Here is a 14,961-nt window from a genome sequence, read left to right on the forward strand (position 1 = left end):
CCTTTCCACTAATTGGATGTGGAAAATTAGGAAGTTTAAAGATTCACATCCGGCCTTAGTGCAGTACCCACATGCGGCCACACGATGGCGCCAAAGTCGCTCCAGATTGAGTCAGAGACGATCATGACGTAAAAGTGTTTAGATTATTGTTTTTTTGAACAAAGCAAAGCGAAGTTTGCACAGTTTAGGTCTTTTAATCTTATTTGTGAATATCTATATGCAGAGAAAGATTTTAGTGTAAATAATATAATAATAATTGTGTTTTATTTCAATTTTTTTTGCTGTACTATATTGTTTCATGCTTCCCATCTTGTTTGCTGCTCATCGATCTAAGCTTCTACTCATCGACATTTAAAATGTGATAAAATGTCGATATGTAGATAAATATTTCACAAAGACAGAAAACGTCTTATAAATCAGCACATTTTCTGGTTAATCTAATGATGTCTAAGGTTTTCTGAACGATTTCAGAGAATCTGTATAATAATAATAATAATAATAATAATAATCAATAGGGCTGCACCTATTGGCCCCTGTTGGCTCCTGTTGGCTCTTGTTGGCCCCTGCTGGCTCCTGTTGGCTCCTGTTGGCCCCTATTGGCTCCTGTTGGCCCCTGCTGGCCCCTGTCTAGAACTGTCCCTGATTAGGGATTAATGTAATTTAATGTTTAATCTTTGGAGGCGTGTTGGTCTGATCTGTTTCCAGATGTGATCAGATCCTTTCATTGTGCAGAAAAAACGCCAACATGGTGTCAGTCTGTTTCCATGGTTACTTCCCGTAGTTCCTCACTTTAACTGTCCATCCCTTCAGGTTTCCTGGGAGAAGGCGACGTGGTCACTCAGGCCATCCACGATGCCCAGCAGCTGCTGAGGAGTCACAGCAGGGGGGAGAAGGTGCGGGACGGGGCCGTGAAAATGGTGAGTTTTCTCTGCATGCTCACGATTAATCATCCCTGAAAAGACTTTTGAAACTCAAAAATAACTTTAATATCATAGATGTTTATAATTCTTTATTTTCTTATCTTGGGTCCAACTGTTGAAGCATTCGTCCCTTTCTGTCAGGAAAGAACTAAACACTAAGAACTAAACAATCTTCACTGTTTAAGTTAGTAAATTAGAGGAAGATAATTGAAGAAATGAAGCAAACTGATTTAAAAGCCTTTATAGAAAAGATGTAGATGATAAAGGAAAGTTTAATCTGAGCTGGAGGGGCTGCAGGTCTGGAGGTTAAATGTTCCTGTTAGATAAACGCCACATGGTGGGGCGCTTCGCTCTGCTGAAGGACCAACAGGAAATGGTTTTCTTAGCTTGTTTGACGCCCGGCGACGCTTTCTGACGACTGATCCCAGAACTGTTCAGTCTGACATGGATTCAGCTTCTAAAGGTTGAAGTCCTGTTTAAGAATCCTCCGTTTTAAAGACCATGGCTGCTGTTCTCTCAGGTTAAAATAAAAAAAAACATATTATTTATTTATTTATTTCATGTTTTGTTTAATTTTTTCATTTTTCTTCTAATTGCATTTCACAAAGACTTGTTCTATTGGTCTGCTGGACGTTACTTAGCAACAACATTGAAGTGAAATCGATGTGAAACAGTTTAAAAGACGAATTCATCATTTGAAAAAGAAAAATTTGAACAAATAAAATTGTAAACAAAAATCAGCCTTTAATTGTTCTATTCAGCTGAAACCTAAATAGAAATAGTTTATCTTTTCTCTCTCTGCCTCTGAAGTCCTCCTCTCTGTGTTTTTTTTTTATCTTTCATCATCTTTTCTTGTGAATTACTTTAAATTGTCTTGTTAATGAAATGTTCTTTAAATAACCATGTCTGGACTTGCCTTCAGCCGAAGGGGAAAGTTTGGTGCAGAGGGATTAGTGGCCTTAGCAGAGGAGGCATTGCTTTCTCCTCTGGATTCTTCTGCACCTGGATCTTAAACCTTCTCTAATCCGCTGCTCCTTGATCTGAGCTAGTGTTGGTTTAATTTTATTATATTACAGAAACAAACAGAAAAACATGTTGGAGTAAGAAAAGGCGGCTGCAATGTGATTAAAGGCTTATCCAGGAAAAGGCTGTTTGGACTTTGGGTTCAGACACAAACCAGGCAGCACAGAAAGCAGAGGGATGGCGGCCATCTTTATTTGGTCTGCTTCTAGAGGTCAGCCTGGTTCTAGACGTCAGCCTGGGGTCAGCCTGGTTCTAGAGGTCAGCCTGGATCTAGAGGCAAGCCTGGGTTCAGCCTGGTTATAGAGGTCAGCCTGGGGTCAGCCTGGTTCTAGAGGTCAGCCTGGGGTCAGCCGGGTATAGAGGTCAGCCTGGTTCTAGAGGTCAGCCTGGGGTCAGCCTGGTTCTAGAGGTCAGCCTGAGGTCAGCCTGGGTTCAGCCTGGTTCTAGAGGTCAGCCTGGGGTCAGCCAGGTATAGAGGTCAGCCTGGTTCTAGAGGTCAGCCTGGGGTCAGCCTAGGGTCAGCCTGGTTCTAGAGGTCAGCCTGGATCTAGAGGTCAGCCTGAGGTCAGCCTGGGTTCAGCCTGGTTATAGAGGTCAGCCTGGGGTCAGCCTGGTTCTAGAGGTCAGCCTGGGGTCAGCCGGGTATAGAGGTCAGCCTGGTTCTAGAGGTCAGCCTGGGGTTAGCCTGGTTCTAGAGGTCAGCCTGAGGTCAGCCTGGGTTCAGCCTGGTTCTAGAGGTCAGCCTGGGGTCAGCCAGGTATAGAGGTCAGCCTGGTTCTAGAGGTCAGCCTGGGGTCAGCCTAGGGTCAGCCTGGTTCTAGAGGTCAGCCTGGATCTAGAGGTCAGCCTGAGGTCAGCCTGGGTTCAGCCTGGTTCTAGAGGTCAGCCTGGGGTCAGCCAGGTATAGAGGTCAGCCTGGTTCTAGAAGTCAGCCTGGGGTCAGCCTGGTTCTAGAGGTCAGCCTGGATCTAGAGGTCAGCCTGTTTCTAGAGGTCAGCCTCGGTCTAGAGGTCAGCCTGGGGTTAGCCTGGTTCTAGAGATCAGCCTGAGGTCAGCCTGGTTCTAGAGATCAGCCTGGGGTCAGCCTGAGGTCAGCCTGGTTCTAGAGATCAGCCTGGGGTCAGCCTGAGGTCAGCCTGGGGTCAGCCTGAGGTCAGCCTGGGGTCAGCCTGGTTCTAGAGATCAACCTGGCGTCAGCCTGGTTCTAGAGATCAGCCTGGGGTCAGCCTGGTTCTAGAGATCAGCCTGGGGTCAGCCTGAGGTCAGCCTGGGGTCAGCCTGGTTCTAGAGATCAGCCTGGGGTCAGCCTGAGGTCAGCCTGGGGTCAGCCTGAGGTCAGCCTGGTTCTAGATTACAGGCAGTCCTGTTTCAGCCTGGGGTCAGCCTGAGGTGAGCCTGGGGTCAGCCTGGGGTCAGCCTGAGGTCAGCCTGGGGTAAGCCTGGTTCTAGAGATCAGCCTGGGGTCAGCCTGGTTCTAGAGATCAGCCTGGGGTCAGCCTGGTTCTAGAGATCAGCCTGGGGTCAGCCTGAGGTCAGCCTGGGGTCAGCCTGGTTCTAGAGATTAGCCTGGGGTCAGCCTAAGGTCAGCCTGGGGTCAGCCTGGTTCTAGAGAGATCAGCCTGGGGTCAGCATGAGGTCAGCCTGGGGTCAGCCTGGTTCTAGAGATCAGCCTGGGGTCAGCTTGAGGTCAGCCTGGGGTCAGCCTGGTTCTAGAGATCAGCCTGGGGTCAGCCTGAGGTCAGCCTGGGGTCAGCCTGAGGTCAGCCTGGGGTCAGCTTGGTTCTAGAGATCAGCCTGGGGTCAGCCTGAGGTCAGCCTGGGGTCAGCCTGGTTCTAGAGATCAGCCTGGGGTCAGCCTGAGGTCAGCCTGGGGTCAGCCTGAGGTCAGCCTGGTTCAAGATTACAGGCAGTCCTGTTTCTCCGATGGACAAATCCTGCAGCTGGAGGCTCACAGCCAATGACTACCTTCAGTGTTGTTTCTGACAGCCATCTTAGATTGAAGCCTGGTTATACTCAGAAACCAGGTGGTCTGCATTGTCAGCAGGACCCTTTTTCCACCTGGATCCCCGCTCTTTTTGGCCCTCATGTCCCTCCGTTGTCGCACAAACTTGTCCCCATTTCCTCACCGCCTGGCCCACAGACCCACAGCTAGTTCTTGATTGGCCCTCTGGTGTTGTGGCATGGAATAACATAGCGCAGACCACTGCGACACACTGGTTTTAGTCAGTTTTATGTTGCAAAACAAAGTTAAACTTTATAATTTGGAATAACAAGCAGATTCTTTCCCAGCCTGCAGCTCTATCCTAGATGCTACAATAGCTGGGTATAGAATGCTGCCGTGCAGATCGTCATTGCTGTTGGACAGAAACTTTGATTCATAGAATTCATCTAAACTTTTTTAAGAATTAATGCCCCACTTTATAAAAAAGTGTCTTAAAAAAGTTGTGAAAACAGCAGATCTAGGATTTGATAGAAAACAAATACAGAGAGAACCTCCATAACTGCCATGTAATGCCATGGCAACCCAGACCTAAAGTTAATCAATATGCTAAATATGTTGAAACATTTAAAGGAAACAGAGAAAATGTTTTATTGACAATTCAAGGAAACATTTACATCATATTTAAACAGAAACGAGAACAATAAGAAAGAAATATTCAAAGATCTATGAACCTTTTCATCTGGATCTTTATCCAAAAATTAACAATATTTCAATGAAATATTTGCTTTGGATATAATTTAGCGATTAATTTTGGTAGAAATTAAAGAATGTTTAGCATCACCTCTTGTGAGCTGGAAGGAATAAAATCTTGATAGTAAATGTTTTTTTTATGCTTGGCAGAGGATGATCAGCCATATCTAGTTTATTAAGTAGTGAGAGCAGGAAGGGCCGTACTGCTGAGAGCGAACCGACTCTGAGCTAAGCAGCGCAAAGAAGCATTTCTGCACAGCTGGAGGATCAGAGTTAGTCAGAGTTCAGCGCGCAGTACCGGATCATTCCGGGTTATTTTCTTAGACCTGCTGCCTTGGTCCCTCTGTGATCCTGCAGAATGTGTACCGCTGCACGCCAGTTGGGGGCGTGACCGAACAGGATGCAGCAGCACGGCTGATGCTGCTCAGCAGATTACAGCACAATGATGCAGTTTAAATGTCTGACTGACTGTTCATGTTTTAGTGATCAAAGATCCACGTTTAGCTCGTCAGTTCTCGTTATCGTCATGAAAAAAAGGATGACGATGGGAAATTCATTCGTTGACGAGAAGATTGACCAAATTATTGTTTTTTTTTTTTTTTCTTGGCTTATAAATCGTTTTGTATTTTTATGTTGTTGTTAAGGAACCTATTAGTGGTCGAATCATCAGCTTTCTGCTTCGCCCATCAGTCTTTAAAGTGACTGAAGCTTCAGCTGCTGAACATAAAATTAAGGCCTCAGAGTGGCATTCACCCAGCCTCACTATCCTCACTAATACTGTACTTAGTACTCTCCTCCTCCTCCTCCTCCTCCTCCTCCTCCTCCTCCTCCTCCTCCTCCTCCTCCTCCTCCTCCTCCTCCTCCTCCTCCTCCTCCTCCTCCTCCTCCTCCTCCTTATTTTCCTATCTTTGCAAACCCAGCCCTACATTTCTAACCCTTCTGATATGAGCAGCATGCCTCTGACCTTAAATGCTCATCCTGAACACACCATCTTTAAATACTGATATATCAGTGAGTTTACAGCCTAAATGACACCCGCCTCTCGTTCTCTTTTATCTGCAGGAATATAAAAGTTCTCCTCGTACAGAGAAAATGACTCACTGTGAGCGAGAAGAAAGACACGGCCTGCAGAGCACGGAGGACCACCTCAGCAGCGACTCAGAGGGTAGGTGGTCCCAGATGAGACTATTGCACAAAATCAACATGCAGAAGAGAATTGGACGTTTTTATGTCCAACAGGGCATTGCCTTCACTTTTAAATGGATTAGACAGTGACCCGTTTATAGAAGTTATAAGTACGCCAAAGCACACCAGCACACGTTGACATTCAATTCTATTCAGTTTATTTCTATAGCTCCAGTTCACATCATGTCATCTCAGGTCACTTTCCAGTTCACCAGATCATCCAGTCAGATTGATTCAAAGTTTTCTATCTAAGGAAAACCAGCTGATTGCATCGACTCATTGACTCTTCAGCAATCCCTCACACTAAGCATGCTTGTAGCGACAGTGGAGAGGAAAAACTCCCTTTGAACAGGAAGAAACCTCCAGCAGAACCAGGCTCAGTGTGAGCGGCCATCTGCTGAGGCCCACTGGGGTTCAAGGAGACAGAAGCAGACATAGAAAAAGAAGCATAGATACAAAAGGCAACTGTCAACCAGCTCCACAGGCGGCCCCGTCCAGGAAACACACAGCCAGGCAGACGAGCTCCGAGCCAAAACAGGCCAAGCTCCAACATCTAGAAACAAAGGTGTTGATGGCAGCAGCACAGCTGATATTTCTCTCCAGGATGGCGTAGGAAAGTATGAAAAGCACCTATTTACCTTTGAGTACAACAAACAGAAGGCCAGAAGACTTTTATCTGGGTCTGAGGCTTTGGTGCATCCAAACTCATACATTCATGAACGTTTTCGTTTAAAGCATAGAAATCAATCACCTTTAATCTGAATGAGCTCAGAAATGAGTTCAGACAAAATGTTTTGTCAGATTGATGAAAGTTGTACCATAAAGATCAGAATGTTTGCAGATCTGTTGGGAATCGTTTGTTAAGAAATGTTAGAAATGAACATTGAAAGTCTCCCTTTTACCCCGTTTCCTGTAGGCGACCTCCCCGCCACGGTCCAGGGAAGCTACGCCGAGACCCGGCCCACTTCCTCCACCGGCCACATCAAGAGACCCATGAACGCCTTCATGGTGTGGGCCAAGGACGAGCGCAGGAGGATCCTCCAGGCTTACCCAGACATGCACAACTCCTCCATCAGCAAGATCCTGGGTGAGTCCTCCCAGCGGTGGGGAGGGATGGGTTTCTGCTTGCCTGCGGCCTGCATTGTGTGAGGAACCAAGACGCCACCAACGCGCAGTTTCCAGGAAATCCTAAGGTTTAAGGAGACCTTGTAAAGCAAACCTTAGCTTGAATGGGGGACATTTGCTAACCAATCAGAAGCTGGATGCCGTGACTCCAAGCTCCCCTGTTAACCAATACAAACACGTTTCTATGGTTACCGCTGCAACTCTAACAATAGCTCATACTCACGCATGCAGATGATGAACTCCTTTACTTCACTCACATATTTACTCAGTATTTAGTAGGCATAGAAATACTGGGATTAGGATTATTTAGAGCAGTAAACTGACTGAAGAAGCTGACAGAATCAAATTATTGGCTTATTTTTATTCGGTTTTCATTAAAACTGTGGCATATTAAGGTTCTAGTTTCTAAAAGTGCAAAACGTCCTTCATGACTATAATTAGTTTAGAGTCAAAATAAACCTGGAAACATTCATTAATTAGTCTTCATAATGTGAACCTGAAGTTTTATCACCAGTGAAACTGTTAGCTAAAGCATGTTTGTCTGCAGGCACCAGGTGGAAGGCCATGTCCAACCAGGAGAAGCAGCCGTACTATGAGGAGCAGGCCAGGCTGAGCAGGCAGCATCTGGAGCGTTACCCCGACTACAAGTACAAACCGCGGCCCAAACGGACCTGCATCGTAGAGGGCCGAAGGCTGAGGGTGGGCGAGTACAAGGCCATGATGAAGAGCCGCCGACAGGAGCAGAGAGGCTCCTACGCACACAGGTACACTGCAAAACATTTCTATCTAAATAAGTCACTTTTTCTTAAAATAAGTCATTTTTCTTGAACTGAGTCGGTAAGTGAGACACTTTGCCAACAGAACAAGACAGTTTACATTTAAAAGAAGAAAAAAAACAATCGTATTTTCTTATTTCAAGTGCATATTATCTAATTATCGCGTTTTAAGAATAAAATATTCATTCCATTGGCAAATCTTCTCATTTAAAAACCCAAATTAAAGTTAAATACATTTAATTTATGACATCTTTACTTATTTCTTCATGGTTTTTGTTGTAGGGGAGGCCATGAAGGCCAAACCTCCTCAGGTTCAGTGTGAAACAGTGTAACGCTGCAAATAAAAACACTATGAACAGTCTGTGAGAGAAAATGGCTCATATCTTTTCTCCTGTATGTTAATTGTTGGGCTTTGACTAGGCCATTCTGAGAAGAACATGCTTCAATCTAAACCAGGTTCCAGAAACTTTCACAATCGGCTTTTAAAAAATGACATTTATCAGGAGCAGCAGAGCCTGAATCTGGCTTAAAAAAGACGACTTATCAAGTTTTACAAATGCTTTGTCTGTTTTTTATGTTAAATGAAGAACAATTAAACTTTTATAATCAATCAAAGAAAGAGGAGCATCCATCATTTACGAGGGAAAGAAAATACTTTGATGACTTTGTGCTGTTGGAATGGAAGCATTCCCACAGCATGATACCTCCACCGTCAGAGATGATGCGTTCAGGATGATGTGGTGTTAATTTTCCTTAGGCCGTAGGGTTTTACCTGTAAGGTCAGTTCAAAGAAAACGCCTCAATAATAATGCTTTTCATACTTGATATTGGCGGTTGTGACAGAAGGTGATGAGTCTGATGGCGTGCTGTGATGCTGACGTTCCCTCCTGTCTTCCAGTCAAACCGAGCCGCAGCAGATCCATTACTCCCAAAGCGACGGCCAGTATCCAGCCGGCGGCTCCATCTCCGTCCCAGGCTTGCCATTTCACCCCGCGCTGCTGGAGCACTACCTGCCGCAGGTCCCGCCCCCTGGCCGCAGGCCCGAGGGCCGGGCCACGCCCACCCCGCAGCCCAGAGACAGAGAGAGGAAACGAGAGAGGGAGCGTTCCCCCTACAGCGAAGGAGAGGAAAGCGACGCGGGAGAGAGGAGCGAAGGGGAGCTAGTGCTCCTCACAGACTGATGAGCAGAACTGGGAGGAACTGGGAGAAAAGATGGTTTTAATCATCAGAATCTTAAGTCCTGGACCCCCACATGTTCCCCCTTTACCTCATTACAGTGGAAAATCAGCCCCTGGCATCTAAATGATCCCCTGCTTTGTGTTTAAACAGGATTCTTCTACTTTAAAAAAGTTTTTATTTAATCCTTCTGCTGCTTGTTTTCCTTCCATGATGCCTTTTATCAAACAATAGATCCACAGCCATGAGAATTAGAGCAGCAAACTGACCAGCTGAGCTAAAGTCTGTCATCTCTGGGTCTGCGCTGCCACCTGGTGGTAAAAAACTGTTTATTACAAGTCAGAGTGGGAAGAAAAACTTAACTGCTGCTGAAATCTAATATACCGACCAAAGAAAAGCTGATAGAAAGCAGGTCAGATCAGGAAGCTCAGTGTCTGCTGCTGGTTCTCTGTCTCCAGATGCTTTTATTACCCTGGATTAAATGTTTGAAAACAGCCTTTAAATTAATTCATCTTAAAAATCAGAAATCCAACTCTTAGTTTAAGATCTGGAGTAAAAATTGAACATTTGTTTTTAACAAACTCCTCAGTTAATAATTATTTTAACATAAATTAATCTGTAGATTACTAGAAGTTTTAAACCACTGATTCATGGCTCCTATAAACCAACACTGGAAAAAATCTAAACCTAGATAAGTCATTTTTTTCTTAAAAAAAAGTGAATTTTTTCTTGGATTGAGGAGATAAAAGAGACACTTTGCCAACTGAACGAGACAATTTACACTTAAAATAAGAAAATATAATTTGATTGTCTTATTTCAAGAGCATATTACGTAATTATCTCATTTTAAGAATAAAACTACTCATTCCATTGGCAAATCTTCTCATTTATAAACCCAAATTAAGGGTAAATATATTTAATTTAATAATTTTTTATTTATTTCTACATGTTTTTTCCAGTGAGAAACCATATTTTTGGACAGTGCTGGTCAAAGCTCTGATGCTCTGAAGCAAAGTGAGTATTTTCATGCCATGAACTTTGAGAATCTGCCTTTATGACCAATCAGGAAGCGAAGCGCCGACTTTAGCCAGAACAGGATGCTTTGGTCTGATCAGCTGAAAACTGAGCTGCATGGCAAGAAGTTCATACCCTCCTGCTATTTGGTACGATGGCCAGTGCAGAATAGAGCTGGATAACCTGCAGGCATCTGCAGTTTTTCCTCTCTGCAGACCTTCTGCAGCAGACCTGCAGGCTGAGCCATGAGCGCAGCTTTATCCGCTGGTAATCAGCTGTCCTGCAAGCAGAGAGAACAGATATTCTGCAGCCTTGGTACCCTCCTCATTCAGCCATGGTCGTGAACCCCCCCCCCCACAGTCGCGCCTCCTTTCCTCTGCGCTGTTTACTTCTCCACAGCTGGGTGGGTTTAGTCCAGCCTGTTGCTTTCATGTGTTTTTGTTTTTTTAAGGTCTTTTCTTGAATGTTGTGTTGAATCTGTTCATTTGAATACATGTTTTTATTGTTTTTTTTAATTGTTATTTTGGGTAATAATTATACTGAAGTTAATTTGAGCAGCTTGATCATCTTTCCTGCTCTTGTTTAGATGATCCAGCTGGAGGAACAATAATCCTACAGATTAAAGCGGATGTCATTCATCCAGGATGAAGCGGTAGCGTCTCGTTAATCTGATCACAGAGCTGGATGTAGAATAAAAAGAGTGATTTAAAAACCACCGTAGCATCTGATTGGACAGGGATCTGATTGGATGTAGCTGGACCTCCATCCGTCTCATGGTGGACAGGATCTGTTATTCGATAGCACTTTCCAGTTTCATGGCGGCACTGGTTATGATGGGAAACTGACTCCGGTTAGTTCTCCTTTACTGATGGTTCATCTGGTGGGATATTAAATCACATTTTACCTGCTTTTAATGAGCGAATGGAGTTTTCTCTGCCTGTTTAACCATTAAGCATATTCTTCCCCTCCCTCACCTGTTGCTGTGTCCAGAGGTGGGTTAGATATCCAAAAGGTTGTACTTAATTAAAATCAGAGCGATACTTTAACCCCCTAAGCAGCGACTGCAGGTTAACTAAGCAGAAAGTCACAGAAGCTAATGTTAGCTAGAAAAAACTATGTTTTCTTTTTTTATATTTAAGCTAAACTTGAACCCAAAGTTATTCTCACTCCTTTAAGATACTTCTCAACTGAAATGATTTTAATGATATTCATCAGATTTAATAGATCTTTCCTAGAATGAACCTCATCAGCTTTTTCAGGCAGACTTTTCAGAGCCGGATCTCCATCATTAAAGGGCTTGTTTGGTGTCCATAAATAAGGAAACATGGTACTTTCTAAATGTTTTAGTATAAAGTCCAGGAGTGGTTGTTGTCGTGGGTCTGTCTGCAGTTTGTTCATCCATCATGAACTGAGGAGGAGGTTCGCTTCTTAACATCTAAACATTTATTCTACACAAACATGCTGGATCTTCTGTGTGCAGCGTTTAAAAAACTTTATTTTATGACATACTGGAACCACCTGTCATTACCCTGCTGATGTAAATATAGATTAAAGTTTATTTTGTTTATAAGAGCTTGTGTAATTTAAAGTTGTACATTTCCATATGTTTTCAGAGTTTTTGAAAGAAAATAAACTGGTTGTTTTAATGATGTTTGGTGTTGCTCTTAATTAGTTTCTTTATTTCTTAAAGGAAAAGTCCACTCATATCCAGAGTACTTCTGAAAGTAGTTTAAATCTGAGATGATTACATTCTGCTCAATAAATGATCAATGTTTTTAATTCAGAGTGAATTTCAATGGTGAAGTCCTCTGGAAATCTTCAATAATCGTTGATTGCAGATGTGTCTAGTAGTTCCCATTGATTTTGCTTGTAAAGCGGGGAGAATGGCGCTAGGCTTACCGCACCGTGACGTCACTGCTGGAAGATGGCAGGAGGGAGGGGCTACTATATTTGGGCTAACCCCTGAACCTCTTAATGTTCTTAGATTAACTCAGTAAACAATCATGGAGAAATCAATTCAAATGTCTTATCCTTCAATTCAGAGCAGATATATCTGGACATTAGATTTCTCAGTAGCAGATGTGGTAAAAAAGACATGGAGGGGGTGAAGAAGTTTTAAAACTTCTAGGCAGGATTTAAGAGAATCTTATATGTAAATGGAATCAACAAAACAACCAAAAAAGCACTTTAAAATCCTTTATTTTATTTTCTCTTTAAATATAACTTTTAGGTTTGGCCTAACAAATAAAAACTAATGTTCTATTAAATAAACAGAAAAAAGTCCAGAAAACAGTTGAATAGTTTTATCGTATAGACTGACTGTTCTTTCATCTTATCCCTCAACTTTTTGCAATAAAATCTACAAATGACTTAACTTTCCATAAACAGCAACATTTGGAACAGTTAGTCCCCTTATTACGGTAAAGACTTTATTAAAGTAATAACCCAGAAATTATTCATACATATCAAACAAGCAGTACTATAAAAAAAAAAAAAAAGTTTTTCTCATGGCAGCAAATTTATTTTATATCATGAAATATATTTGAAATATTGTTGGTAAATGATGTCATTTAAAGGCTGTAATAAAGGAAGACAGATTTGGGCTTTTCTGAAATGTCTCTTAGATCCAGATTCATCTTCACTGCACTGATCAATTCAGCAGAAACTATTTCTAACAGAAGTTTACTCATTAATTAAATGTAAAGTTCACATTTTTATGACACACTAAAGTTTAGGATTTCATAGATTTTTCATCTAAAGGTTGGAAATATCAGCGTCTAAAGTTATAAAGCTAAAACTGCCTTTTCTGTTTTCAGCCTCTTAGCTCGTTAAACAGGCAACAAAATAAAATATTAGCTTTTGCTTTTACTTTAAATAAATGTTTTTCCCATGTTTGCCAATGAAGTAAGAATATTTACTTTTAAAACAAGACAAGAAATTATTTCATGTGCATAAAATGTGTCATTATTTTAAGGGGGGGAAAAGTCTTACCATTGGAAGAGCATTTTATTTAACTGATCAAATGAGGGACAAAGACTCATTAAAAGATGTTTTTCCTTTTTATAGATCCGTCTTTGCAGAGCAGAGTAACGGTGTTTGACAGCAGCGTCTTCAGTTTGCAGGTTAATGTCTCAAACCTTAAAGGTTACCTTCTCTACAGAGGGACAGTTGGACTGTTCCAGCTAGTAGAGTCCACTGATCTCTATTTATTCACTGGATTGCCCAAAAAAGTGAAGCCGCCATCTTGGTACTCCCCACTCCCACAGAGATGCTCAGTAAAATGCCTACCTGTGCAGCATTTAGCTGCAGAAACCGGCAGTTTTCTGTCTGCAGGAAGACGTTCCTCTGGTCATTTCCCAGTCAGTGGATGAACTAAGCAATAAATCCAACTATAGCCGATGGATCCTATAGTTTAGTCTGTAGACTAACATTAGTCTGGCTATCTCAGACTGACTGGAAGACATTGACTGAGTTAGACGCTGACATTGGGTCTAACGTTAGAAAATAGAAAGTAGAGGAAATAGAAAGTCATTCACTGAGAAATGTTAATGTAGGAATTCTTTATTCAGTGGATGATGATGTCGTTCATGTATAGTTTTCTGCATTTTTGATTTTTAAAAGTCATGAGCTGAAATATGCTGCATGTTATATTGATGGTGGAAAAAAAAGCAACTTAAACATTTTTAAAGGCTAATGCACAGACACAACATAATAGTATATGGCATCATGCACAATCTGCAGATAGGAAAATACTTCAGCATTAACAGACATGAATTTGTAATTCAGTCTTGATGTAAAATCTTGAAATTACATTAAAAAATAACAAATCCATGTGTTTTACAGGAACATCATCCGTTTAGCCCTCTTGGCTCATCAGTATTATTCTGCTCCATTGACACATTCATTTTATGATGGATTTGTATAATATGTTATATTACATGATTAATAGACTTCATAATGACTCTGCAATGTGATGGGCCTATTTTTTTAAATTCTAAGTTAAAGTTAATCTACTGATGCTATGAAACAGCCAGTCTGTGTCAAACTGATGAATTTATCTTTATTTTAAAAGTCTTCAGTCCCTGAAAATGAGAACATCATGGTTGTTCGATGCTGTAGCGCACCGATTGTTTACATTCTGACCGGTCTGACTAGGGAGTACCAATATGGCGGCCGGTGGCTGTACTTCAATCAGCAATCCAGTGAATAAATAGAGATCAGTGGTAGAGTCCAGCTAACGGTGCCTCATTAACCCTCTATGGCATGTTTCTTTATTGGGGGGGGGGATATTTCACCCTAGTTTTTGGGATCTTGGGCCTTATAACATATCACTCACCTCACCCCCCCCAATGTTTTGTTGCTTCAGGTCAAAAACATGCTGAGAGCAGTTACCAAGGTTTTCTGATGAGGTGGAATGAAGAACAAACGAGCCATAAATGCAATAGAAGAAGTTTTACTGCAAGTATTTCTGAGTGAGCGGGTTACAGATCAGCTGCAGTGTGTTTATGAACAAGTCTTCCTGTGTTTAGATAGAGATTTATTTCTATTTCGAGAATAAAGTCATCATTCAACAATCCGTTTCAGAAAGAAAGCTAAAAGCTCCGCCCAGCAGATGACGTCCGACCAGCTCCACCAATCAGCAACCAGAGTCCACTTTGACATCCTGCCCAGTTTGATGCTGCTGCTAAAAGATTTCCTGATTTGTCAAACCGATGCTAAAGTAGAACTTCACATGATGCTCCACATTCCTCACTTTAGGGAAGAAAGAGATTCTTGGAAGAGATGATATAAAATAAAACTTTATTCTCGTAATAGAAGGAATAAAAAATCTCTAGTGTGGCCCTGACACTCCGTCGTATTATTCTCTATGGAACCTGGAGGAGTAGCTGCTGGTGAAACAGGTGGAAATCCCATTTTAGGCTTTAGGGTCCCTTTGCATCCTGGTACCTTCCATCCTTTTCTTCATCCATGACCTTTGGCGGGCCATGGCGTCCAGACGCACAGCGGGCAGCAGAATGGGGTTACTGGGTCTTCATTCTCCCCAGCAATG

The 14,961-nt window shown here is 42.4% G+C and overlaps 1 protein-coding gene across 7 annotated transcripts in view; it reads left to right on the forward strand.

Moving 5' to 3' along the window:
* The window catches only part of LOC119779874 (transcription factor SOX-13-like), a 66,255-nt gene extending 56,835 nt beyond the window's left edge, over positions 1–9,420 (forward strand). For 5 of the 7 annotated variants that reach the window (XM_038279719.1, XM_038279722.1, XM_038279718.1 and 2 more), the window contains 5 exons: positions 811–917; positions 5,698–5,800; positions 6,737–6,907; positions 7,493–7,709; positions 8,620–8,902. In XM_038279719.1, the coding sequence (XP_038135647.1) occupies positions 811–917; positions 5,698–5,800; positions 6,737–6,907; positions 7,493–7,709; positions 8,620–8,902 (881 nt within the window). Of the gene's footprint in view, positions 1–810; positions 918–5,697; positions 5,801–6,736; positions 6,908–7,492; positions 7,710–8,619 lie in introns of all 7 variants that reach the window. The other 2 variants (XM_038279715.1, XM_038279716.1) reach the window with 1 other exon arrangement.
* The last annotated feature ends 5,541 nt before the right edge of the window (positions 9,421–14,961 follow it).

The sequence above is a fragment of the Cyprinodon tularosa genome, unplaced genomic scaffold (genome assembly GCF_016077235.1).
Source record: "Cyprinodon tularosa strain WSP-4 unplaced genomic scaffold, ASM1607723v1 ctg152, whole genome shotgun sequence".
In the NCBI taxonomy this organism is placed as follows: Eukaryota; Metazoa; Chordata; class Actinopteri; order Cyprinodontiformes; family Cyprinodontidae; genus Cyprinodon; species Cyprinodon tularosa.